The 27,300-nt window shown below is 49.8% G+C and overlaps 1 protein-coding gene across 1 annotated transcript in view; it reads right to left on the bottom strand.

Annotated features, from left to right (window-relative positions):
* The window catches only part of LOC122367637 (zinc finger protein 865-like), a 124,888-nt gene that overhangs the window by 88,517 nt on the left and 9,071 nt on the right, over nucleotides 1-27,300 (bottom strand). Inside the window, exons 3-5 of the mRNA XM_043340943.1 lie at nucleotides 14,228-14,365; nucleotides 10,985-11,101; nucleotides 1,663-1,880 (exon numbers count right to left, since the gene is read on the bottom strand). Coding sequence (XP_043196878.1) covers nucleotides 1,663-1,880; nucleotides 10,985-11,101; nucleotides 14,228-14,365 — 473 coding nt within the window. The remainder of the gene's footprint in view (nucleotides 1-1,662; nucleotides 1,881-10,984; nucleotides 11,102-14,227; nucleotides 14,366-27,300) is intronic.

Genomic DNA, 27,300 nt, shown 5'->3' with positions numbered 1-27,300 from the left:
AAAATCGCCGCTGGAATGATGGAGTGGGTTCGCCCACATGGGAGGAGGCCGGCGTAAAAAACGGCCCCGAAGATGGCGGCCGGCCGCGCAGACCGCCGCAGCTGCGCCCCATTAATTTTTGTGGACGCTGGACGGTCACGGTGCTAACGCTAAACTCGACCAGCCCGAGATCAGAGCAGTGTTTGAGGTCACTATGTAGAATCAGGGTGGCGTTTGAGAGCAAAGTGGTGTTTGAGAGCAGGGTGAGGTTTCATCCGTCCTCGCCACATTTCAAAATCACGGTTGGCTTCATAATCAAACTAATTAAAACTGGTGCCTAATTTCAAGCTACAGTGAACAACAGCTCACGCACAACGCAAATGCTAAATTATCAGACACCAATCGCATCAATTAGACTCGTTTTCCTCCTCAAACTGACATCGCGTTCCTGCATCTTAACATGTATTAAACCAATGGTTTTAAAACCAGCGTGAGTTGGATTACCTGCGACAAAACGCTAAGTTTAGAAACCTCTGCAAGTTACACACCTTCGTACTTTGCACTCCGCAGTTTGCGAGTGCAGAAATCGATATGGGCCCCCCGGCGAGGTGGATTTATAGCGCCGAAACACACACATACAGCCAGGCTCACACACCTAGAGGCAGGGAAGTACCGCGTCTGCCCTTCCGGGTACAAAAATAGGCCGTTTAAACAAGCAGTGCAGTGTGCTGGCAAACAGAGCTCGGCTTCTCAGAGCGCTTAATGTTGACGAAAGGAAAGGTGGAAAGCTGCAAGCGTGATAATAAGTTGTGGACAGAACATATTGGTGGCGGACGAAATAAAATGCTGATATTGAGCAAAGCATTTGTGGCTAATGCCCAATGCTAAGCTGAATAATTTTAAGATTGCCCTGGCTGATAAAATGTTCATAATATGGTGTCGCTTTGCAAACGAGCCGCCAATAGACAATCTAATGTTTCACCATTTTTTTTCGAATTGTATGAATCTTCATTACGTTTAGAGAATCTATGCATTTTTTACAAATTAGGCTAACCCCTCCAGGCATTTAGCGAAACCAAGAAAAAAATATCAAGGAGCCTTGCCTGAAATTGTGCCTCGGCTTTACCCAGCCCATGCTGCTAGCAATTTAATCGTATTAACACCTGCTATTGCTGTCATATAATGTACAAGATTATCTCCCATTGAGGCTGAAAATTACAGGCCCGGTTCCGAAGCTGCCGGCAGGTTCATTTCGTGCGAGCTTTATACACACTCATTGCCGCAGTGCCTGTTTTATAATACTGAGCCGAATATTGGTACGTAGAGCTGCATCGTCAAGCACTTAGTATGCGACCCAGGCTTAAAGAGAAACCGTGCGCACCCAGCCGTTAAGCAGTCCATTCCTATTACTTTAATATACATTATATATAAACTTGAACCTTTGCCCTTTTCTTACACGCCTATAGAAAAACACACTCAACACAGACATCATGGTTGGCCTATTTCTAATGTTATGGAGGCTCCACTGACCACTTCTTTGAAAAACAGCAACAACAGCAACAACAACAAGAGATGAATGGACAACTAGAGCATCACCTGGATAACGCATGCCCATTGCCCACATTCCTCACAGCCTCCAACAGCCTCCTCCACATACTCCATCTCCCTCCTGTCAGTGCTTACCACAGAGCCGTCATCTCCGTTGCTGGAGGTGGTGGTGGGCGGCCCGGAGGGCGGCAGCGAGGGCGCCGGCTCCCCGCCGCCGCCGCCGCCCGAGTCGTGCTCGGAGCGCGGCCTCTTACGCTCCTGGTCGGATGATGGCTCTGAGCGCGGTGTCAGGTCGTGACCGGTCGGTGGTCGCAGCTGCAGGCCACTCACTGTGGACCGGGAGCCGGCCAGACCTGTGGGAGCGCGCAGAGGGGTTGTCGGGGTCAAAGACAGGTCGGTGAAGCGGGCTTGACCGAGAGCCCTGACCTGCGGGGCGTTGCAGTATGGGTGTTAGAGGGTTAAAGGGGAAGATATTGGACCTGTAGGGTGATCAGGGGTGGTTGACTGCGGGGAAGTCGCAGGGAGGGTGGAAGGTCAGAGAAAAGGAGTAGGTCAGGAGTCGAACAGGCCCGACCGGGAGCCTAGCTTTGAGTAACGCACAGTGGTGGCGCAAGAGGTCAAAGAAAAGAAGGGGTTGCAGGAAGGCGCAAGGGAAGCCCGACCGAGAGCCTAGACGCGCGGGACGTCGCAGTGGTGGTGGTAGGAGGGAGCTTAAGGACCGGGGGACGAGCCCGCTGACGGGATCAACCGAGAGCTGGGGAGAACTGCGGAAGCATTCAGTGATGGCGTTAAGGATGAGGAACTGGAGCTGGTAAGCCACACAATGACGACTGAATGTCGTGGAGGAGCCCAGGGACATCTCTGTCATGTGACAGAAAAGCAAGAGACAGTTCGCATCAGGTGATGCCAGTCTTTAAGTGCGGGGTTGGCACTGACAGAAGGAAACGCAAAGACGCCTGTCTTCAGTACCTACATACATGGATCACCTTCGATAAAAGGCACCAAGACAACCTTCATCTTGCTCAAGTATAAGGACCAGTTCCCAGCGAACCAGGGAACGCGAAGACCTCGCGAGACCCGACGCTAGCCCAGTCAGCGATGATCAGGTGCAGATACCGATTTGCAATGCATGCGGTCTGGACGGACGTCAACACATCCCTGTTGTGTGACCGTGACACTGGACTAACTCGTGACGGGCACGAAAGACGTGACGGATGTGACGGACGCGTCGGATGTCCCCGACTTCGTGGAACAGCGGTAACACGTCCAGGACTTGGGTGCTCGTTCCCACGAGCAAGGAGAGTACGCCACCCTCTCACAAGACTCGCAGATAGATGGTGATGGAAAAAGATGACAGTATGGATAATCAGGAGCGATTAAGTGTCTTATCTACGAATTCACCGTTGGGCTTTGACTTAGGCTCAGCATGGCTGATGGTTTGGAAGTGTTCACAAACGATATCACCGAAGCGCATGAAGAGATAAGCAAAAGTGCTATGCGTAGGAGATAAGTTATGCCAACAGAAAGATCGCCGGTAGCGGTTATTTCTATTGGTAGCAGTCGCTCGCAAATTTGACGAATGAAGCGAAAAAAGAGTACCTGATGCGATAATATCAGTGAGACTGGCTGTCGGCTAATATTTTTCCCATCAGCCGTCATTTCTTTTTAGGGGGGGGGGGCATGACTGAAGAACCTCGTCGATGACTTGTGGCAAGAAATAACCACAGTCAACGATTTTTCTGTTGGTAAGCAACCTGGCCTCTGATGCAGAAAATCATCACACTTTTTCTCTGTCACCCAGCGCGTGGCTTCTTCATGCATTTTATTCAGCTGCTAAGCATACAGAGGAGCCAGCTCTTTATGCGGCCTTGGGATGCACACAAACATCCCGAGGGCTACCACAGGGCTCTCCACTTGGTCCCGTCTCATTGGCGCCCGGTAAAGTACCACCGAATGCAGCACGACACTCGGCGTGTTAAGCTGATCAGCTGTCCTGAAGGACTGCCAGGGCTGGATATTAGTATCAGAGGACACTGAACAGTCGACGGAATAGAGCCGGACAGGAGAGTGGACGTGGTGTGGGTAGGCTTGTTGGATGGATCATGGGGTCCAAATTCTCAAGATTGGGAGAAATAATTGTGGCGTTGTGGGTTGTCGCGTGCCGGCCGCCGGGCCACCGGCGCCAGCTGACCGTGCCTGAGGCCGGGACGGTCACGTGACTGGGCACCGGCGAGGGACCCGTTCCGTCTGAATACAGTCAGTCTAGACCGAGACCTCGTTGTGTTTCATTGGCGACGAGTGCGGAACCAGCCATGGCGTGGCTTGGGGTGCCGCCCGTGTTTAAGCGGAACGAGGAGAGCTTTGGTGGCTATGCCAGGAGGCTAGAACAGTTCTTTGTCGTGAACGATTTGCTTATTCCCGACGACAAGAAGGCCGCGGTTTCAGTGGACGCTAAGCGGCGTGCTGTGCTCCTGACTGCTCTGGAGCCGGACACATTCTCGCTCCTGGAGGACCTGCTTGCCCCGGCGGGGGTAGCTGAGGTGACCTGTGCCAGAATCATCGAGGTGCTCACGTCTCACTTCGAGCCGGATGAATCGGTGATCCTGTCACGGCACCGATTTCACACCTGCAGCCGGGAGGATACCGAGACGGTGTCGGCCTTCCTGTCCCGGCTGCGTCACCTGGCTCGGCCGTGCCAGTTCACCTGCTGTGCCGGGATACTGGAGGAGATGCTGCGCGATCGTTTCGTCAGCGGTATCCGGAATGAGCGCCTGCAGTCCCGGCTGCTCAGCGAGAAGAACCTCACTCTACAATCGGCTACAGCGATTGCGACAGCGCATGAGGCAGCCGCCCGCCAGGCCGGCGAGATCGCCCAGAGTCAGACGGGCCCGTCTGGCGAGTCAGCTGTGCACCACGTGTCCGGTGGGGAGCGGCCAGCGGCGGTCGGCCGGCTTCATGCGCCTGCCCGGGGTGGTCGGGCCGGTCCCTGCCCTCGCTGCCCTCGCTGTCTGGGGCGGGGTCACTCATCGGAGAAGTGTACGTTCCGCAGGCGAGTGTGTTTCTCGTGTGGAAAGCTTGGACATACCCGAGCCGCGTGTGCGGCCACTCGACGTGCGGGCATTGACCAAGTGCAGTGTGACGCGGTTGATGTGGGGGCTGACGGCTCTCAGCCGGCGATAGTGCCATCGTCGGCCAGTGCTTCGGGACGTCCGGAAGGGGCAGCGGCCTCTGCCAGCGGGTCGGTGAGCGCGGCGGTGGAGGAAGAGGAGCTGTACTCGCTGTTCCGGTGTTCGGGCGACCGGCGCGCCCCGATCAAGCTGAACGTGATGCTGGATGATCGGCCCGTCTCCATGGAGCTGGACACTGGCGCTGCGCTGTCTGTATGTGGTGAGAGTGTTTTCAGACAGATTTGGCCTGATAACCCGCCCGTCCTGGGCAGCTGTTCGTACCGTCTCAGGACATACAGCGGGGAAGTGTTACCTGTGTGTGGGGAGGCGACTGTGCGGGTTCAGTATGGGCAGCAGGTGGTCCGGTTGCCATTGGTGATTGTGAAAGGGGAGGGACCCTGCCTGTTCGGTCGTAACTGGTTAGAGGCCATTAAGCTGGATTGGCCAGCCATAGGTCGGTTGACAGCTCATCCCCAGGTCGAGCCTATTCTGGCGGAGTTTCCGGAAGTATTCCGGGACGGCCTGGGCTGCTACCGCGGTGACCCTGTTCATATTGGTGTGGATGGTAACGTTCAGCCCCGGTTCTTTAAAGCCAGAACCGTTCCTCTGGCATATAGAGCGCAGGTTGATTCTGAGCTTGACAAACAAATCAGCGAGGGTCTCTGGGAGCCGGTCTCTAACAGTAGATGGGCCGCACCACTAGTGATCGCACCGAAAGCAAACGGTTCACTGCGTATCTGTGGAGACTATCGTTTGACAGCTAATAAAGTGGCCACGCCGTATCAGTATCACTATCCGTTGCCGCGGGTGGAAGAGCTTCTACCCAAGCTGGCGGGAGCGACCGTGTTCAGTAAGATAGATTTAAAGTGTGCTTATAACCAGCTGCCATTAGATGAGAGCTCCAGACAGTATCTCACAGTGAATACCCACCGTGGGCTGTTGAGACCGACTCGTCTCAGTTTTGGGTACAGTTCAGCGCCGGCGTTGTTCCAGAAAACCCTCGAAACGCTCCTAGCGGGCATTCCCGGTATCGGGGTTTTTCTGGATGACGTGGTTGTGTCTGGGGCAGACATTACCTCTCACAACGCCGCGCTGAGGGCCGTCCTCGGCCGCCTGCAGGACTCCGGCCTGCGAGTCAACCGTGAGAAGTGCCAGTTTGGGCTGGCCGAGGTAACGTACCTTGGTCACAGGGTGAGCGCCAGGGGTGTGGAAGCCACCGAGGAGAAAGTCCGTGCCATTCTCCGGGCACCCGAGCCAGCGTCAGTGGGTCAGCTGAGGTCCTGGCTGGGTGGTATTAATTATTACGGAAAGTTCCTGAAGGGTCTCTCTACAGTCTTAGCGCCATTGTATATCCTGCTTCGCCAGAACCAGCCGTGGCGCTGGGGTGACACTGAGCGCTCCGCGTTCGAGGCTGGCAAAAAGCTGCTGCTAAGCCCGCCTGTGTTAGCCCATTTCGATCCGAAATATGATGTGATTTTGTCCGCTGATGCGAGCCCTATTGGTCTCGGGTGCGTGCTTAGTATTTTGACGCCAGGCGGCGAGAGGCCGGTGGCCTTCTATTCTCGTACCCTAAACGACACTGAGCGTAGATATTCGCAAACTGATCGGGAGGCACTATCCCTGGTGGCAGGCGTCAAGAAGTTCCACTATTTTCTGGCTGGTAGATCGTTCAGAGTTCAGACTGATCATAAGCCCCTGCTGGGCTTACTCGGTGAGCAGAAGCCTCTGCCGCTCATGGCGTCGCCGAGAGTCGTGCGCTGGGCCATGATGTTGTCGGCCTACGATTATCGGCTAGAGTACCGTGCTGGCAGGTTACAGGGCCATTGTGATGCACTGAGCCGGCTGCCACTGCCCGACGTACCGGCGGACGCCAGCAGTCCGGTGCCAGCGGAGCTGGTCCACATGATGGAGGTTTTGGACTCCAGTCCAATAACAGCACAGCAGATTCGTCAGTGGACTGCGCGTGATCCAGTCGTGTCTGCTGTCTATCGATATGTTCAGGACGGCTGGCCTTCGTGTGGTGTACCGCTTTCTTCTGAATTTGGGCCATATAAATGTCGGGAGTCTGAGCTCAGCTCACAGGGTGGCTGCGTACTTTGGGGAGCACGGGTGATCGTTCCGCCCCAAGGTCGCGCATCGGTACTGCGGCTCCTGCATAGTGGACACTGTGGGGAGGGCAGGACCAAGTCATTCGCCAGACGTTATGTTTGGTGGCCAAACATGGACCGTGATATTTCTGAGATGGTCAGTAAATGCTCCACATGTCAGGAATGGCGCTCCAGTCTACCAGAGACGCCAATCCATCCCTGGGAGTGGCCGTCTGGATGCTGGCAGCGAGTGCACATTGATTTTTGCGGTCCGTTTCAAGGTAGTATGTTTTTGATTATAGTCGATGCCTATTCGAAGTGGATGGATGTTTTTCCCTGCAGACAGGCTACTACTGAAACCACCCTGGAAAAGCTGAGAAGCTCATTCGCGTGCTGGGGAGTCCCCAGAACCCTAGTCTCTGACAACGCCCAGTGTTTTGTCTCTCCAGAGTTCGAAGCGTTTTGTCGGGTGAACGGCATTTGTCATCTGACCTCACCTCCGTTCTCTCCGAAATCCAATGGGCTTGTAGAGCGGGCTGTTCAGACGTTTAAGCGAAGCCTCAGTAAGCAGGGTAGAGGCTCGGTCAACACTAAAGTGTCTCGATTTTTATTCAACTATCGCACAGTCAGCCATAGCACGACACATACGTCACCAGCAGAGCTGATGTTTGGCCGTCAGTTACGCACGCCGGTCGATATGCTGCGACCCGACCTGGAGGAAACTGTCCGACGTGAACAGGACCGACAGAAACGGTGTAAGGACCGGGGGTGTCGACAGGCAGACTCACACTCTGTGAATATAGGCGAACCAGTTTATGTCTCGGCTGTCGGACAGTTGCAGGGCTCGAGGGGAAGAAACTGGCTTCAGGGGGTATTGATTGGACGACGCGGTGTGAAACTCACTGTCCGTTTGAATGATGGCCGTGTATTGGTGCGACATGTCGATCGGGTGCGTCCATGCCGCGGTGTTCCGGGGGCGCAGAGTCCGGACTGGGGTCCGGATCCGGCGGATCTGGCGTCGCCGCTGGCTGACGCCGGGTCGCCTGGCTCGCTGGCCGGGCCGGTCTCCCCTGAGTTGGGCGCTCCGCCGGCGGCCGTAGCGGCGCCGGCAGTGTCCGACCGGGTGCTCCGTCCCAGGCCGCTTCCCGGACCGGACCGATTGAGTTATGCGTAAGATCGTACGCACCGTCCTATGCTTTGTCAATTCATGGTCGTGTTCGCTTTGTATGATAGGTTTTAATTCGTGTATATATCGTGCATTGTTTTATGTCAAGATCTGGTGGGGAGGAATGTGGCGTTGTGGGTTGTCGCGTGCCGGCCGCCGGGCCACCGGCGCCAGCTGACCGTGCCTGAGGCCGGGACGGTCACGTGACTGGGCACCGGCGAGGGACCCGTTCCGTCTGAATACAGTCAGTCTAGACCGAGACCTCGTTGTGTTTCATAATTATGTCGGTTCATGAGATAGGAGTTAAAATCTGAAAATTGATAAATTTCCAGGTGACGTAGGAAACTGTTGCTAAAAGAGAAGATTGAAAGCGAACTCGCTTGGAATGCTTCCGATGTCGCATATTGGTAAAAATGAGCCGAGGCTTTGTATGTAATTTGTAAGAGCGCAAAGCAATGCATGCGTGCCAAAATTCAAAACATTTGGTCCGTGTCATTGCAACGTATAAAAAGAAAAAGAGACATTCAGAGTCGTGTGACATTGGAAAAATAGCTAACAAATATCATAAGAAGCTTTGTCAGTCTCAAATTGTTTCACGACGGGAAATTTGCCAAACCATGCAATCTTGTGGAAGTTCAACTTCCGAAAAATGTGATTTCCGGTATGCCAACTTCCGACAAATGCATTAGTATACACCCGGCTTCCGTTGTTTGAACAAAAAGCACCTCGACTGCAAATCTGATCAACAACTGCTTCGCTCATACTGGCTAGTCCAGCGCTAAGTTTTCCATCACTGGTGCAGTGCTTCTCTGTATCACCTAAGTCACACGCGTCTGCCATAAGCCATTTTTAATCAGATCTGCCGATTTTGGAGCGAGCCAGTCGGCGTTAGCCTCGTGACATCCGATGTTCGAGGAACCGCCGCGCAGAAAGGCGGTAAGCCCGACCAGGTGGTATGACCAGGGTGTGAAGCGGTCCAATTTTTGACACGCGACCACACGTGGCGGCTATAGGTGGCTGATACAGGGGGAAGCGACGGGACTTTACGCCGATTTACTGGCCTGCTTTGGCCACCAAGTGGCGGTTGTCTTTAGGAGGAAGCGAATTCCTAATCCATTAATTAGATTTTCCAAATAAATAAACTGAATAGCAATGGTCAACATTCGCTTAGAGCATTAACAAAACAATGAGAAATGAATTCCAAAACCCAAATTACACAGGTACGCTAAATTATACATTTCGCTCAGCCTGGTCTGGTCTAGTTTCTGATGTGGTTTTCCAAAACTGCCCAGGACGCTGGACAGTGGTCAGCGATATACTTCTGCCAGCGTGAGTCCCCCGTGTGAAGCGAGCCAACACTGAATCACCATACACTAATCACGAGTCTATACATAGTGGCCGAGTGCGTCACTGATGTGCCAGGGGTGACACCCGTCCTTTGATGATGACACACCCTAGCGCGAGACCTGCGAGCAAGAGGCGCGCGTCTTTGGAATGAGCTGGGGTGGGGTGGGGTGCCAGGCTTGGACCATAAGTGGAAAATTTTGGGTGCGTTTGCTCTTGCGTACAACCGACCACGAAAACTGTGAGCAGATGGTTAAAATGTTATTTATAAAAAGCAGTTTTAAGTAAAAGATTAGTCCCCATTCCGTGAAAATGAGACGCTATCATATGCATTGTGCGTATCAGCAGACATTTTTAATAGAATTCAAAGAAACTATAATATATTCGAGGAAATTTACTCTACGACACCTCTCGTGTGTGTTGTCTCGCATATCTGAAACCCTCCAACCGCGAAACTGTGATGGAGACATGAAACAGGCTCGCTCATGTTCATATTCGGTTATCTGCAGTATGTAGATACACACACCAGAATAGCGAGGGAGAAACCCAGACACAAAGTGCGATGTGGTATAAACCGTTATGCCAGTTCCAGGACTTGGTGCAGCCAGCACTCGTGCCGTATTTCTGTTCTGGCATGGTGTCAAAAGCGAGGCGTTTGGAGTGGATACGCCTATACAACATATAGAGATGAAATGTTATTCTGTGTTTTCCATTTCTTGCTAGTTCAAAAGCAGAAGTTTGTTGCGTGGTTATTGGTCATTCGCTTTTCAGGACAACTTAACCTTGCTGTTCGCTGATCATGTCAACAAAAATTAATCAAACGAAAGCAGTAAAAATCATGGCGTTGTTCTGCTACTTTTTACGACCTGCCATATGATTGCTTCATCCAAGACAAAGAAATAATGCAGATATCAGCAACAAAAGCAGCAATGACGTATTCAGACATAATCCAATCCGCAGCAGTTCATCCCCCCTTTAGCCGTTAAAATGTGGCCTTCAGACCCCTTGCCCTCCATAACATTCGTCCCCATAATTTCTATTTTTACGTCGGTCTGCGCAGAATGGGCTCGTCTGTTCTCCTTTTGCCAGGCTATCATTGCAAACTTCTTTCGATTTATCATAATAAATCTACATTGTGGCAGTTAGTTCGGCGAAAAGTTCGTGAAAAACGTATTATTTAAAATGTGAGGCCCGCAGTGTGTGACGCAACCAAAGACAAATCGCCCGTTGGGTCGCACTGCTTAACAAGAATGGACGCCGTCAATTGACAAACATAAATTTGCCAGTTGACTTATTTGAACAGGACACTACCACCGCTTCCATGGTGCATGCCGCTAATTCTAAAGAAAAAAAATACGACACACAGCTCTCCTGCTCTACTTAAACACAAATTTCGACATTCAAACGGCACCATTTGACACTTATCCTCAAGATTTGAAAGCTCCGGTACTACTAACTAAACTGTAGTCCCCATAGGTACTCTAGCATGTTTCCCACTTCCCAAACATGGCTCCCGATGCATAATCTCGACTCCCGTCACTCAAATACAACTCTCGGCACTCGACTACGACTCCAAACACTGAAACCTTACTTCCGACACTCAAGCTTGAATCCCGACAACCAAACACAACCCTCGCACTCAAACAAAACTCCCGACACTCGCACATGACTCCCGACTCTGAGTCCCGACTCACCTCGGATCATGAGTCCCTCGGCGGTGCCGATGAGCGACTCGATCTCCGACTGGTCAACTTCCACTTCACCTTTGTACATAAATTGTATGATGCTCCTCAGTTCGGCAAACTTCACATCTGGAAATTAGCGACACGATGTTAGCAGACAGGAATGACAGTCGGTAGTGAGCGGTGACAGAGCGGAAAGAAATGTAAAATTAGACACCAATTTGACAGAGTAAGTTATGCAATACAGGATGTATCCCAATTTCATGGGCTGACCGTCCAATATAGGACGTAGAATGACCCAATTCGATGGGTTGCCCTGTCAAGATTTTTGTCAATTAACAGAGTAATTTGTCTTATTTGCATAGTATGATGCTAAGCGCAACGGCTCAAAGGCACAAAGATAGCCAGTCTGACACGAATAAGGCGTGCATAAAATGTTGAAAGGCGGCGGCGGCGGCGGGAGCGTACACAGACGGTACCTATCATCACGATCCAGCCACTGCACGCAAAGAGAAAGTTATCAAATAGAATACCAAAGTCAGGTGCACGATAAACATTTTTTATTTGTGTGCCTCTTCCTACACACGCAAAACAAACAGTTCCTGGTTGCGAACGCTGATTTGTATTCATAGTTCCTCATTCTTGAACAGCATTTTTTTTTTTTTAAATTGAGAACGTGCAGCTTTGTAAACCTGTCTTCCGAATTGGCTGGCATTTGTAGAATATATCACGGTTCAAATGTTGAGCTTTGATTTTGCAGTCCATTTCCTCGTTTCCTCGTTCCTCGTCCATTCACCAACCACCGCTTGCCGGTCCGTTTTAACAGTTTGAGTCCCACATGGTTGATCCACTCTTCAACACTCGCCAGCAATGACTGGTAATGCCGATTAGCACGAAGGTCGAGTTACATCTGTTCATTTTTTACGTTTTGATTGCCGCTGTACAGACTGAGTACATCGCACCTATTATTATTACGCTATTTAGTAGCATAATTCGGCAAATAATGGCTGAAATGGCGGGTTGTCGAGCGGCGGCCACGGATCGGAGGGTAAAGCGACACCATCCATCATTTACTTCTCGCTGCGGACGACGGCCATAAATTACCCAAACTGGCTGACTGGCTTCGGGTGGACTGAGAAATTGGTCCGGCCGTCTCGGTTCCGTCCCCCGGAGGCTGGACTGCTCCAACATGGCGGCTGCATGGCGCCAGGACGGTCTGTGACACTGATATCACGCATGGTATGGTCATTGGTCATGGACCACTTCCGCCGCCACTGTTCTTTCTGACCAGTTGTACATACCAGCTTGGGGTACACATGGAATTCCACGATCATCTGACGTCAGCGCTCAAAAGACTTCAGGTTTGACGCCGCTTTACGTCGCATCAACGTGCAATCGTGGAGTAAAATTGTTCCGCGCCGGCATCTCACCCGTATTTGTTATCCTGTTGTACTGATACGGTACCGTCTCATGAAATCGGACCACCCACTTCACACATGTCGCAGTTTTTTTTCCTTCAACTACGACAGCCTCAGTCTCATTCACTGTGGCTCTGCCATATATCATAGTCCCTCTTACCACGTGACACACGCACTAACCACGTGACTGCGACCATGTCTTAGAAAAAGACCACCCACACTGACCACGTGACTCACCGTGTGGTGACACGTGACCGCGTCTGTCTGCGAGTATAAACACCGTATCCAATGACCCGGCGTGGCTAGACGGTCATATCAGAGCACGGCCTGCCTGATAGCGCGCGCCCAATCAGTCTAGATGACTGGGACAGGGCGGCTTCGGGACTCACCGTGATTATTCACGGCAGTGTTCTTTATTCACGACAGGCGATCACTGACAACGTGATCCGTGACCGTCCATTGTGGTGGTAGGGGGTTATTATCAGAGGTGGCTGATGATGGCGCCGTAAGGATGAGACTGCGCTATGGTCAACTATACCGCGAGGCGAATTGACTCCAATGGGTTGTTGCTAAGGGTCGATGTCGTAGATATAGCTTTGATGAGGATAAGGAATGAGTGGTGATGTGATGGGTGAACAGAATCCCCGATATTTGTATACAATTGTGCTTTTAATTTGTGTTCGATACAGACAGTCAAAATGCATAAAATCAATGCCCTATAAGGACAGCCAAGACAGGGTGGTAATGCATAATGCAAGTAACAGCTGCACCCGCGGCTGCATTATAAAATATTTATCGGGTTTAAGGCGAACACTTTTACAACCCTCTTTTGTTGCAACATGCTGAAAAGGCTACTCGACTGTCTGAAAACATTCGTTCTCCCTATCTAGGAAACCGCATTTATTGCTATACCAACCACAGCCAAATGCCCTCCAATCTTTTTTCCAACGTCTCCACACCACAGCGCATGTTCGCAAACCAATCAGCCAATTATTTTCGGCCAATTGGTGAATTTCTCCACCGGCGCCGTGTGGTGGCAGCTCAGCTGTCACCGCCGGCGCCAGCTGACAGTGACCCGGTGAACAGGCCACGTGCCGGGGTAAAACTCGCTGACGACTGCCAACGTGCTGCCAACTGACCGAGTTCCGTGCACCGCTTACCGGCGGCGGCCGGCCGCTAAAGCCCTCCAAGGCTGAGTAACCTTGATTCGCGGACGCGCAGCGAAATGCACCAGCAAAGCTTACAATGAGACACAATTTGTGGCATGCGGGCATGCCGGCTGCGGATTATCGGTGGATTGGGGAAGCAGCACCATTGATGCCTGGCATTAAAATGCTACCGACTGTTATAAAACTTGTCCTAAATGTTTTGCATTGCATTGAATACACGTGATCGGTGCATAATTTACCCAGTAACAGGTATACTTAACGAACAGTCAGGTGCTTAAAACACAAAGTGTTCTACCAGTTAGGCTAATTTTGGACGACTCGTAATGCTCTAAAGAAGGCGCAGCTGGCCGAGTCTTACCTTCGATTAATTAATTCATATGTACTTTTGAGCTCTGCTTCCTTTTTATGTGCCCTGAATAATGTGTTTAGAAGATAAAAGCGGCGTGGTTGTCAATTTCCTTTTAAACTCAGTCTCATGCTAAAAACCAATTTGAGATAAGACAAGACAAACTAAATAATGACAATTTAGCGCGCAGAACTTACCAAAACTGCGTTGCATTGCTGTTCAAGTGGAGCAATTTTAGCTGCCGGACTTCTAACGTCCAGCCTGGCTTTTCTTGGCACACCACGGCCCGCCCAGCCGCCAATAGTTCCCATTGGTCACTTACCCTTCAATATCACAATAGGATGTGCCTCTGAGTGGTCTTGAAAGAGTGTTTTGAAGTAGGGCGAGCAGGCCGAGAGGACCAGTTTGTGTGCCTTGAGGCTCTGACCCTCGCACGACAGCGTAACGTCTACCAGAGATTCTGAAACAGAAAAACAACGGGGACATAGGTTAGAACAGGTGGAAGAGTAGCGGTTCGAATAGTGTCAGAACAGCCGTCCACCAGAGATTCTGTAAAAAAATGAGACAGTTGCCAAAACAACGGTTAGAACAGGGGTAAAACAGTAATCAAGGTGGTGATCAGAGCAGCTGATCATTCAAATTTCCGAATTCAGAAATTCTGAAAGACTGAGGGTGTGATAGTAGTCAAAACAGAGTTTAGAGTTATGAACAGTGGTTTCAACGGAGGTCCACCAAAGATTCTGGAAATGGAGAGCAGGACGGTGGCGAGAACAGCGGCTTAGGGTCAGAACAGCGGCGAGAACGGACTTCTATCACACATTCTGAAAATCCCATAGGTACAGCTTCCATTCTACGGCGCAGCTCACTCAACCGCAAAATAATCGATTTGGAAGGACGAATCACTTGCACCTGAACGGAACAACTGACAAGCCTAAAAGAAACCTAGAGCAATCATCTCACACCAACAAACGTGGTTCTCTTTCGCCCTCTCTTTACATAACTCATTCATGTGCTGAGCCGAGGTTACATCTGCGCCTTGCACGCACCCTCATCGTTCCTCAAGCCACGACACCATTGGTGGATCCCTCCGCCTCCCTCCTCCCTGACTGGCTACCCGCAGCGGCGAGCCCAACCCGCACGCATCCGATTTGTGCGTCTGTGCGCGTCAGGGTTCCCGGATGAGCGTGCCACGCAGCCCGCTCCGCCAATCATATGCGCGTTGGGTGAGAGACCCTCTGCGTAGCGGCAGCGGGCGACCAATCATAATCCCGACTGCAACACGCCGAAACGACAACTGCCGTCGGCCAATCAGAACGCCAGTTGAGTCGGTTTTAACGCAACATCCGGGAACACGCATGCTGAGCGGCGCACGCAGACTGGGGGAGAGGGGAGGAGGGGGCGGAGCGACGGCCCGCCGGGCGCGCTGATTGGTCGAGGGGCTCTGACGCCGCAGTGGGGCTCAGCAGGGGAGTGTGTGGTGTGTGAGGGGTACCACCGCAGCGGTCAGGCGCTGAATCGATATAGGGTGGGCACTCATGGGGGAATGTTCACGCGGGACTGGACGCAAAACATATCACTCATGGTGGTAGGCCAGTGGCGTTGCTTCAACGTGCACTTTTATTTTCGAGTGTAGGACAGTTGGACGGTCTAAAACTCTAGACTGACAGGAGATGCGACAGCGATGCCGAAAAAAAAAAAACAGTTTGATGAAAGTAACAGAATCACTCGGCAAAGACAGAGGTCGACATTCCACCAGTCACCTTTACCGATAAATGAGCATTCACCCCCCCCCCCTCTCTCTCTCTCTCTCCCTCGCCCTATCCCTCCCTCTCCCTCTCCGTAGTGAACTAACGCCCGGCGTGATATCGACCCACGCCTCGGCGCGGGTGTGCCCCGACAGCGGCCGTTCCCCGGGTTTGAAGCCGACATCAGCCCGCAGCTTACAGATGATGCGGGCTGATTGGTGAGACCTCTGTCTCCGACTCTTCCGACTGATGGTTTTTGTGCGGGCCAACCCTAAAGAGTCTGTCTTTCTGCGCGACCCGGCACGGCACGCGATCCGTTGTTAGCTGACGAGTTTTTTGTGAGTGAGATCGATAAAAAATATGGTTTCTCGCTAAAAAAAAAAACTGGGAGATCATTATACCTATCTTGAGTTTATATCAAAAAGTGCGGAAGTAAAAAGTGTTTGATAGATATCGAGTGAAGCTGTTCAGTTTTGGGGAACTCTCTCTTCACTCATGGTAACAAAGGCTGTGCTGAACAACAAAGCTTATTCATCAATTTTGTATGCACGATGCAAAATGCAGTCTGCATGATCCCACTAATTTCAGCTAGGATAAAATATCCAGCCTAAAATAAGTACTCCTCTAGAACCATAACTTCTTAGCTCGTGCCAAATCACAACTTGAGACCAAATAATGAAATGAATAACATGAATTAATTATAAAAACAGAACAAATGCGAGGCTGGAAGCTGGCGGTATCGGTCGTCAAAGGTCGCGCCGGACGGGGGGTTACCTCTGAATCACAGGCCGGTGACTGGGGGACCTTGAGGCCCCCTAGTACCCTCTTCCCCCACCATCCCACCGCCGCCGCTCCGCCGGCCAGCCATGCGGCGTTCGGCGACCTTTCCTTTCGGCCACGTGACCACACGTGGCTCAGTGTTCAGTGAGCCACAGTTGTCACGTGGCTTCACGTGATCCCAGACGTCACAGGTCACGTGGCGGGACTAAGAGCGAGTCGTAATGACAAACCATGATCGTAATGATCGTACAGTAATACGGCGCCATTGTTCGATTTGGTTCATGTTTCTATTTGTTATCGGTTAATTAATGGTGGATATTCTTGGATTATCCGGCATGAGGTGAAAGAGCATAAGGAAATTAGGGGGTGGAGAGAGGGCTAGCTGGAAGCCAATGCTCTGTGTTTAGCTGCTCCGATCTTATAGATAGGTATACAATTAGCCATAGCTAGTACACAGCCATGGTTTTAACCGATTTGATTTATCCAGGCGTGAGTTCAAGTTCGATTTGGAGATGCATCACAGGAATAAGTATTGCAACAGGTCGTCAAAAAGATGCCGCGTACAATTGTTTTCTAAGTGAATTATGCACTATTCTCTCTGGTGAGCCATCCTCCATCGGTTGTGGTTCGTCTGCGGGTAATAACCATGTAACCACCGCCACACCTTGGTTACCTCTGATCCCCGGCACCCTGACTGTACAGGATAGGGAACCAGGGGAGCCGCCATGGCGTCCGACAGTAACCGCTGTGGCCGGGCAGATAATCACCGCCCCCGGTCGCCATAGATTACTGCCAGTTGCGTCAGGTGACATGACGCGCAAAAAACACGGGGTCTGCCACGGAGCCCTGCGGTACGCCCAGCCGAGCGTGGTATTGGAACGCCCGTAGTCTGCGGAGGTGTGAATTTTAGCGTTCATATACACATTACACAGTGCAGGTAACTGAAGATTGTGAAGACTGAACGCTGCATCGTGCTTCAGGGATTAGTGCCAATTCAATGCCATGAATTCGTGAGGGCTGACTTTAGACGGACGTTTACTGAGGAAGAAAAAGGCATTGTGGTTAGGTGCTAAATTTAGAATAAAGTTACACGTGTCACTGAGAGGTTATATAAAAAGTTTTTTTAGCACCGTTTGTCGGCAAATTGAAGAGCACAGCGCTATAGCTGCTAAACTTTGATCCTATCGTTGTAAAATACTTCTATTTTGCCTACCTATCTAATTAGTATAGAATCTGTTATTTAATACTGCTAAGGCGTGATTATGCAATAAATATAACTGTATCACTAAGTAAACTACCTGAATCGTGCAACTATGCAGCATATGCTGATTGGAGGCCACCATGTCATTCAGAAGCTCGCATTGAGCATAGTCTCTTCCTTGTCTAGCCGTAACCGCAACACTTCAGTTATGCACTTATGCAGATAAGTTTTCTGTATTGTGACTTGCGAACAAGGACATTACACACTGATTGACATATTTAGACCGGCACAGCAGGAGACATTATAATATTTTGTGTTAAGCGGTTCGAATAATTAATGTGTGGGCAATTCAAAAAGCCAAATCCTGGTGTCTATGTTTCCATGGGTATTTCTAATATTCATGATAAATTACCTGGCTCACTTGGCACTTGCAATCATTTCGTCGAGTAGTTCAAAGCGCAGGCATAGTTTTTATCTCAGTTGTATTAGGATTATGTTATCCCACGGGCCAGGATCTTTTGTCACTTACCAACTTACCAAGAATGCCTCGTTATAGAGCCCAACGATCAACTAACCACCAAAAAGGTGAAGTATTTCTTCCTAACCAAGGTGAAACAACGACCGCTTAGCTGGAATTAGGGCAAATATCAATTCTAGGAGCTTTCCAGTTAAATCCACTTCACTCACTGCCACTCTATCCTGTATGAACCGAGAAAGTTGAGACAAATTAGGCTTACGTTCTGGTCAGGTGTGAAATGACAGCGGAATCAGGAGTAGTAAGGCACCTTCTTGCCTGACAGTGTCATCAACGAAATATTTTTTCGCAAAAAGGGGTAAAAAACCAGGCAAACATACATGCCTAATCAATAAGATTAACAAAGTTCTATTAAATTATTAAAAACGAAAAAAGGAGAAAGGGAGAGAGAGAGAGAGGGGGAGAGAGATAAGGAGAGAGATAGGGAGCGAAAGAAGAGAAGCGGAGAGAGGACAAAAAGAATGAGAGAAAGAAAGGGAGAGATACAGAAAGCAAGGATAGAAAGGGAGGGAGAGGGAGGAGGACGGATAGAGAAAGAGAGAGCGAGAACGAGAGCGAGAGCGAGAGAGAGAGGGAGAGAGAGAGAGAGAGAGAGAGAGAGAGAGAGAGAGAGAGAGAGAGAGAGAGAGAGAGAGAGAGAGAGAGGCGGAGAGGCGTCGGTCATGCGCGGCGGTCGTTGGTCCGTGCCGCCGCGGCCGTGTACTGTGCAATGTTGCAGAGCTGGGCGGGCCGGCCGGCTGACCGCGTTGCGCGCATAACGGTCAGAGCGGTCAGGGGCCAGGCCCGCTATCTGGGGTGCTAGATAGAGGGAGAGGAGAGAGAGGGAGAGAGACAGTGGGAGGAAGAGAGAGAGAGAGAGAGTGTGTGGAGAGGGAGAGAGAGAGAGAGAGAGAGAGAGAGAGAGAGAGAGAGAGAGAGAGAGAGAGAGAGAGGGAGGGAGGGAGGGAGGGAGCGATCTCCGCACGACAGAGGTCAGACCCGCGGCGTGGTGGTATTTACGGGAGCGGAGGGAAGAGGAGGGGGAATGGGGAGGAGAGAGGGAATGGCGAGGGAGAGAGGTGGTAGTAGTAGGGTGGGAGCGAATAGTAAGAATGCATAGTAATGTTGAACGGATGTGAACAAATAGTGTGAAAAGTGAGTCGGGAGAAATACTTCATGATAGCAACACTTCGGAATCTCTTCAGAAGCACTGTGGTTCCAACATACCTATAAGGATTGATCCTTTCTATCCATAAACTCGTGGCAAGTCGATGCCTTATGGATTGCTTCCGGATGGAGTATTTAACATAAAGTTTGCCCAATTCACATCACATAAATAACAGCTTCAAGACAGTAGCTTAAGCATATAATAGTTACGAATTGTTGGTGGCAATCGGTGTAGGTGGTTGTGCACTAGCTTGAACTCTCACGAAGTGGAATCCCGTGCGTCTCCCACATATTTCATGGATCCATGTCAGCACTACATCTTTATATGTTGATTCTTGTTGTTGATGTGCTGGTTTCATGTGCTGAAGTGATAATGGGGTGGAGCAGTCCACATGGAATATCAACAATTATCAGCGCCATTACTTAGCCGCTGAGGGCTTGCAATGGATCACGATATTAGCTCTATTGATGATTTCATTACTTACGGGGACAATTTCTGTTATAAGAGACAATGTGTTATTGGAAAGTTATGGATATATATTAAGTATTTCAGTCATCTATTTTATCATATTTTTACCATATAAAAATGGTGTTTTGTGTTGCCTGTGTGTAACGATTAAATACCTTCCATTAAATAAGGTGAAAAATGTATTAAATAAGTAAATGATAAAATCGACAACACATCGGAATATTGATAAAGTATAGAGAGCGTTCATTTAATTTTGACATATTGATATTGATAAATTGGCCAGAAGTCGACACCGGGGGTCGCAAAACCCATTCTACAAACGACTCCTGAATGGCTGGTCGTTCGGGCCCTGGACAGGAATGTCCCATTCACAGGTCACAGGGGTCAACGACCGGTCATATTGCCCCGGTCCGAGTGGCGATTCCTGAAAACTGTGACGTCATACAAACGCTACGTCACTTAACAACGTTTCCAGAGCACTAGCTCATAAAACTACGTGACTAATAATACGTCACAATTACTACGTTACCCATACTACTTCACAAATGCTACGTCACAAACACTACGCCAAAAATACTACGTCTCATATTACGTCATTGGTCAATGGTCGTGACGGCCTTCTGCTTGCTGCACGAGCCCCTATCATAACGGATGTATGAATGAATGGGGGGATACGAAGACCGCAACTCCAGATCCCCCTCAGGCCTGCATTGACATCTGCACAAGCTACTAACCATACATAGCACGGCTATCGACACATTAGTTAATGATACGTAGGTGATTGCTACTTCACATTTTCCGATGTCGATACGACACCAATAGCTCTGATGGGGTGTAGGCACGTTGACCGAGTGGTTGTGAATCCTCAGCTAGTTGACAAAGTGGATGAGGAGCATAAAGTCATGCCGGTTGTTAATGGTATTGATGGCATGTCCGCTACATTTGTTGCATATTCCCTCGGCAGTCAGAAGGGTGTGTGTGTGGGGGGATGGAAGTGCATGAAACACTGCGTTTGAACGGAACGAGACGGAGCTGTTGGTGTTTGTGCAAACATATAAATATGCCGTGCTAGATATGAGAATAGAGCGGGCCCTCTACGTGAGAACTTGGGAAATATGAAAGACTGATCATGAAACACGATCATTTCTACCTACCAAAGCTTCAGTTTCCAAACAAAGTTAAGGTTTTAAAATGTGAAATTGAAGGTAAGCGGATTCAGAGGTGATTCATACAAAAGAGGTAACAAAACAAGATCCAGATCACCTATGCATGTGTTCCCAGAATTATCGTATGTATGAATGACAATCTGCGCACGAAGTAATGACTCGCTGGCGGATCCAGAAAGGCGGTCTTGGACGCTGTGGCGGTATACCCCCAGAAAATTCTTCAAATTTCAAAAACTCATCGAATTTCGATTCCCTACGTACTGCTGTGCAGTAGAAAATTCCTAACAAAAGTTGTTTAGTTTTCGTTTTATTCTTTAAAAAACGCAAGTTTTAATCGATTTCGGGCAACGCGGGGGGGGGGGGGATTGCCCCAAATGCCCCGACTAGATCCGCCAGCTTAATGAATACACACCATCCCACGCACAAATGTTTGCTGAATGTCACACCCCCGCTAGCACGATTTCCTCCATTGGTTGCAATGTTTCTGTGTGGGGGGAATTCCCCCCATCGGTAACCGAATCGTGCTCCAACAATCCCAGACTGACATTATCACGAAACGAATGGCCAGCGCGCTTCTGTCGGGCGTCTGTTTTCCCAGAAAAGTCCCGGCACTCTGCTCTAAGACGCAAAAATTTGATTCGCTGCACGTGAAATGTGTTTCAGCGGGCTCACTCGAAAGAAGCACGAAAACGTGTACAGTAGGCATTAGGCATGGTCCTCGGTATACAAGAAAGTGTATAGTCAAAAGTCAAAGCCTACATAAATACTGAAACTTTCGAGACGTTTCTCTTAGGGTCTCTGTGCGGTGTAAGTGGCGGCGGGGGAGGGGCCGCTCTGCCGGCTAGGCGTGGCCGAGCTGCCCTGCTGGGCGTGTCTGAGCCCCGGGCCGCTGCCAGGCCAGGCCAGGCGGGGCGGGGCGGCCCTCAGCGTGCCAGTCGGCGCTGAGGTAAACATCAGCTGCCGAGGACGCATGTCGGCTGGCCGGAGAGTGTATATGGGAGCGGCGGGCCCTGGGCGGCCGCCGACGCGGCATTAGAGGCTGCACCGCCACCAGGCGCAGACACCGCCACAGACACAGACTTTACACAACGCCACAGACACAGTCACAGACTCTATACACCCCTCCACAGACACAGAGAGAAGACACCGCCACAGACACAGACTTTACACACCACTACAGACACATACTCTACACACACCTCCACAGACACTGAGAGAAGACACCGCCACAGACACAGATTTTACACACCGCCACAGACACAGTCACACACTGGCGGATCCAGACTTGCGTTTTGGGGGGGGGCCAACTCGTGCAAGGAGCCAAACCTAGGGTACCCCCAAATCCTGTTTTCTCATGGGATTTAGGCCACTTATTTTTCGTCACAGCCCTGAAACGATAATTTTTTTAAACTAAAAAAAAAATAGAGAGAGAAATGGTAGCCCACTCAACCCGTGCCTTAATATTACTTTGAAAACACTTCAAATTGCTTTTGTCGACCACCGCTCCGGGTCGGTGCTTGGCGCAGCCTTCGCGGGCTGGGAGGTGTCGGTTGAACCTCTCTGCCGTTCGGCCCCTGATCAAGCTAGAGCTCGCGGAAAAAACGAGTGTGTTGCCTGTGAGTGACGAGAGGAAGCCGATGATACCCGATTTTAAGGTCCTTGGTCATTGGTTGACCTTCCAGGGCGGTGTTTCACGGTCGCGCTGCCAGCCGCTGCCAGCGCATTCCGCGAGCTAAGGTCAACCTTCGGTAGTGTTGTAGGTATAGGCTAGTTGATGTCTCCATGGAAACCAAAAGTGCCAACAGCGCTGGCAGCGTGCCGTGAAACACCGCCCAGGTCAGGTCACAGACCCAAAAGACGGGAAAATCAGGGCCTGTCAGAACCTCCTAAAGTAAGGCTGTAATATATTTTTTTGTGCTGATCACGAATTTCATGTTAGTTTGGATCATAGATGATGTCTTCATGCCTTTAGGCCATGTCGGGGCAGGCCAGGTCAGGTCAACCAGGTCAACCAGTACTTATGGGCGTCCGTGTAGCAGGTGTCCGACTACCACTGGCAGCTACGTAACATGATACGAAGGCATCAAAACTACTTCGTAAATGTTCAAATGGTTGCTAAATGCTAAATTCAAAATCAGCTAAACGAAACTATCCTAGAAACATGTTAAACTCGGAAAAGTGCACCGAGGTCATCAAAGGTCAATGACCTGACTTGACCCTAAGGTGACATTGACACCTACCACAATGGTTGGGACCAACATCATTTCACATGTTTGAGCGTTTTAAACCACGAAAAGACTGTAAACGAGCGGATAATGTGAGCCGACATACGCGGAATCGCGATTCCGGCCAAACATGGCCTCAAACATGGCCAAACATATGGTGCGTTCGGAGAGGCACATTCCACGTGGAATCCGTGGAATACTCCATGCGCGCGGAACATTCCCGGAGATTGGCCGTTCAGAGAGATAGGTACGCCTCCGAACGCGGCACGGGGAATATTCCAGGCACGGTATATAGAGAACTGGGGACGGTGAATATTCCATGCTCTCCGAACGCACGGATAGTCTCGAGAAATAGGCCACAGGTCAAAGGTCACTTGGGTCAGGGTCATGAAATTTTCAGACTTTGTCAACATGAGGGTGCTAAAGTTTCGTCGCGATCGGATTGATGATAACTTACACGATAACTTCACGCGTCGATCGAGAGGTAAAGTATGCAATAAGAACTTCTTGGGTGAAGACGAGACCAACACTCAAGCTCACATATTTTTAATGATACGGTAGTTTCTACCTACTACGCTACTTTCTCACATTCATATTTCTTAAGTGTTTTTGGGGGCCAAAATACATGTTGCCCCCTTTCAGGCTTGGGGGCATGACCCCGTGGCCCCCTGGATCCGCTAGGCCGAAACTAACTAGGCCGTTTTCAAACGGTCTGATATTTCAGGTCGTGGTTTGCAAACGGCCGGTGTTTTCAGGCTGTTTCATATGCCCTGACTGGGCCAGGCCGTTTGCAAACGGACAATTTTCATACGGCCTGTAACATATATTCATATTTCACCATCTGTCGCAGCATCAAATGCTGATGTGGTGCACTCAAAAGCCGGAATTGGTCCTTGGATTCCGTAAGGACCCTTTTAAGAAATAAGTGACCCGACTGACCCCTTAGAGATTGGCCTGAGCTCTGACCGAAATAAGTCTTTTACCGTTTCACGGGAAGGGACAAAAAGGTCCCTGATATGCTTCTTGTACAATTACCAAACAAAACAAGCTTTTCAACGCCAACTCAGTGAGTGTTCCTAAAAAAATTATTGCGCATATTCCGTGAATGAAAAATTGCCGGGTCATGTCAGGTCAGGCTGCCAGAGCAAGTTTGTTAACTTGACAGTTCAATCGATATGTATGCAATAAGACCTTCTCGGGTGACGACAAGACATGACGACACTTTATGAAGGAAGCTAGTAAACCAGGTAGTTTCTCCATAGGCGCGGGAACCGGGGCAGTGGGGACAGCTTGCCCACCCCCCAACTATGGGGCCGTGGGGGCGGTGCCCCCACAACTTTCAGACGGAATACCCCATTTTTTGCAAATGTTTTCTTTTTTTGTTGAAAAAAAGCCAAGGGATGAAAAATAAGTGGCCCAAAACCGGTGAGAAAACTAGATTCGGGGGGACCCTAGGTTGATCTCTGTTATGGTGTGCCCCCCCCCCCCCCCAGTCTGAAAGTAGTTCCCGCACCCCTGAGTTTCTCTAAGTACGCTATTGAATCACGCCGGTGATTCTAACTTTTAGGTATCTACTACGCAACCTTCTCACATTAATTTTTCTTCAAGCGTTTTGGGAGGGGGGCCAAAAGATATGTTGGCCCCCCTTTCAGGCTTTTGGGGGGCCATGGCCCCGGTGGCCCCCTCCCTGAATCCACCAGTGGGGGGCGGTGCCACCACAACTTTCAGACGGAATACCGCCCTTTTTGCAAATGTTTTCTTTTTTTGTTGAAAAAGCCAAGAGATGAAAAATAAGTGGCCTAAAACCGGTGAGAAACTAGATTTGGGGGGACCCTAGGTTGATCTCTATTATGGTGTGCCCCCCCCCCCCCCCCCAGTCTGAAAGTAGTTCCCGCACCCCTGACTTTCTCTACGCTATTGAATCACGCTGCTGATTCTAGTAGGTATCTACTACGCAACCATCTCACATTAATTTTTCTTCAAGCGTTTTGGGGGGGGCCAAAAGATATGTTGGCCCCCCCTTTCAGGCTTTTGGGGGGGGCCATGGCCCCGGTGGCCCCCCCCCCCCTGGATCCGCCAGTGCAGTCACAGACTCTATACACACCTCCACAGACACAGAGAGAAGACACCGCCACAGACACCGCCACAGACATAGAATCTACGCATCGCCACAGGCACAGACACCGCCACAGACACAGACTCCACACACCGCCACAAGCACAGACAGTAGACACAGACATAGAATCTACGCATCGCCACAGGCACAGACAGTAGACACCGCCACAGACACAGACTCTACACAACGCCATTCTACGCAGACTCTACGCCGTCACTGGGGTCTAAGAAGCTTCAGTCTACGTACTATATATATATAATACCACCGCCACCCATACATACATATACTCTGCAGTAAATAAAGCCACTGGTCGCTGCATTTCATAATCGTCCTTGGGGAGGAATGGAATGAAATATTGATTGGTCTCCAAATGATTGAATGACAGTAAATTCGGGTTCACAAGCAAAACAAAAGTATGGAAAGTGCATCAGGCACGAGCATGGTATGTGTGACACGTGGTATGCGCCATTATAGTCACGGATATGAAATACGAGCCGCGCGGTTACAGAATTTCGTTGGTAGCCCGATCGCTTATACCTTGGGACATTTTACCTTGGGCTTGGGAAATTTGGGTGACCTTTACCAAGACAAGGGCAAAGCGAAGCGACATGAGAAAAACAGACGAAACGACGATAAAGACAAACGAGACAACAGCGCTCGTCTTCCCAGGGGTTTCGGCGTCAGTTGAAGACGCCAAGCGGCTTGTTTGGAACAGCACAGGAAAACGGAAAACACGCTTATCGAGTCGTGAACACATAACTGGGTGAGCGTGTACCGAACTGTGAACGAGCACTGAGCCTGGCCTATGTGCGTCTTATGTTCTATTCATGTGGTGCAAATTTGTAACGAAATGATTCTCTTTTGGTATGACGGCAAAAATGATGCAAATAAATGTGACGTCGATAATGTTAAAGAAGTGGGGTGTGGATGATTTTTTCCTTGCAGTCATAGTTTGCAAATTTTCAGCATTAAATGCTTTTTATATCCACTAGTGATATATTTTAAGCCTACCGTTCAGAATATGAACACTAGTTTTTCATGAAAATTAACTGTCATGTCCCCAATTAAAAAGGATTTCTTAGAAAAACTCGCAGTGCAATACAAAATAAAACGTTTGTGCCAAATGGCTTATCCCTTCGAATCCTTATTGCTATCCTTTGGCTTAGCCCTTCGAATCCTTATTGCTATCCTTTGGCTAAATTTACGGGAACTTCCGAGCGCCCAACTCCAAAGCAGGTGACGAGAATAGCGTACAGGGTAGGTACTGCAATTATCACCGAAACACAACACATTTCCTGTTCCTTTGTATCTTTTCCCACACCTCCGCAAGTTAATCTGAGAAAATATGAGCGCATCCGCCGACTCGCGTGCGAATGTGTACCCAGACACCTCACCACCCACTGTTTTAAAACTGAGGTGCACTGCAAATACTGCATAAAAAGCATGTGGGCGGCCACTATATTTGAATTTCGAAATTAATGTTGACAAAATAATGACAACAATTAGGGTAGTAAATGTCCTCTGAAGTAAGAGTTATTTTACATGAAGAGAACCAACAATTATTTAGTGCAGCTACAACCAAAGCATGACGAAATTGCTGACGTTTGTTTTTCTTCAAATTATCATAATAATGGAAAATGAACATTATCGACATTTGACCAAATGCAGTTCGATAGAAAGAAAAAGGATGCACATGACAGAGTTCTAATATATTGAGCCATGTATCAAGCATTTTGGTAAAAGATGAAAGGATGGACTTAGCCAATATTCCAATACACAGATGAACATGTGCACATGACGATTATAGAAACAATGTAACATCTGTTCCCTCAAGTTGTGTTGCCCACAGTCTCCGCTAGTGCTAGCGGGTCCTGTCTGACTATGACTGTCATTTGACTCAGATGACTCACCTTCTTAGTTGAAGGAGAGACTCAAACACATGACTGTCATTTGGCTCAGTTGACTCACCTGCCTGTAGGAGGGACTCAAACACGCCCACCAGGTGGCGGGTG

Source organism: Amphibalanus amphitrite, unplaced genomic scaffold, assembly GCF_019059575.1.
Source record: "Amphibalanus amphitrite isolate SeventyFive unplaced genomic scaffold, NRLGWU_Aamphi_draft 000884F_arrow, whole genome shotgun sequence".
In the NCBI taxonomy this organism is placed as follows: domain Eukaryota; kingdom Metazoa; phylum Arthropoda; class Thecostraca; order Balanomorpha; family Balanidae; genus Amphibalanus; species Amphibalanus amphitrite.
The sequence above is the reverse complement of the archived record's forward strand: the minus strand, read 5'-3'. Positions and strand labels throughout refer to the sequence as shown.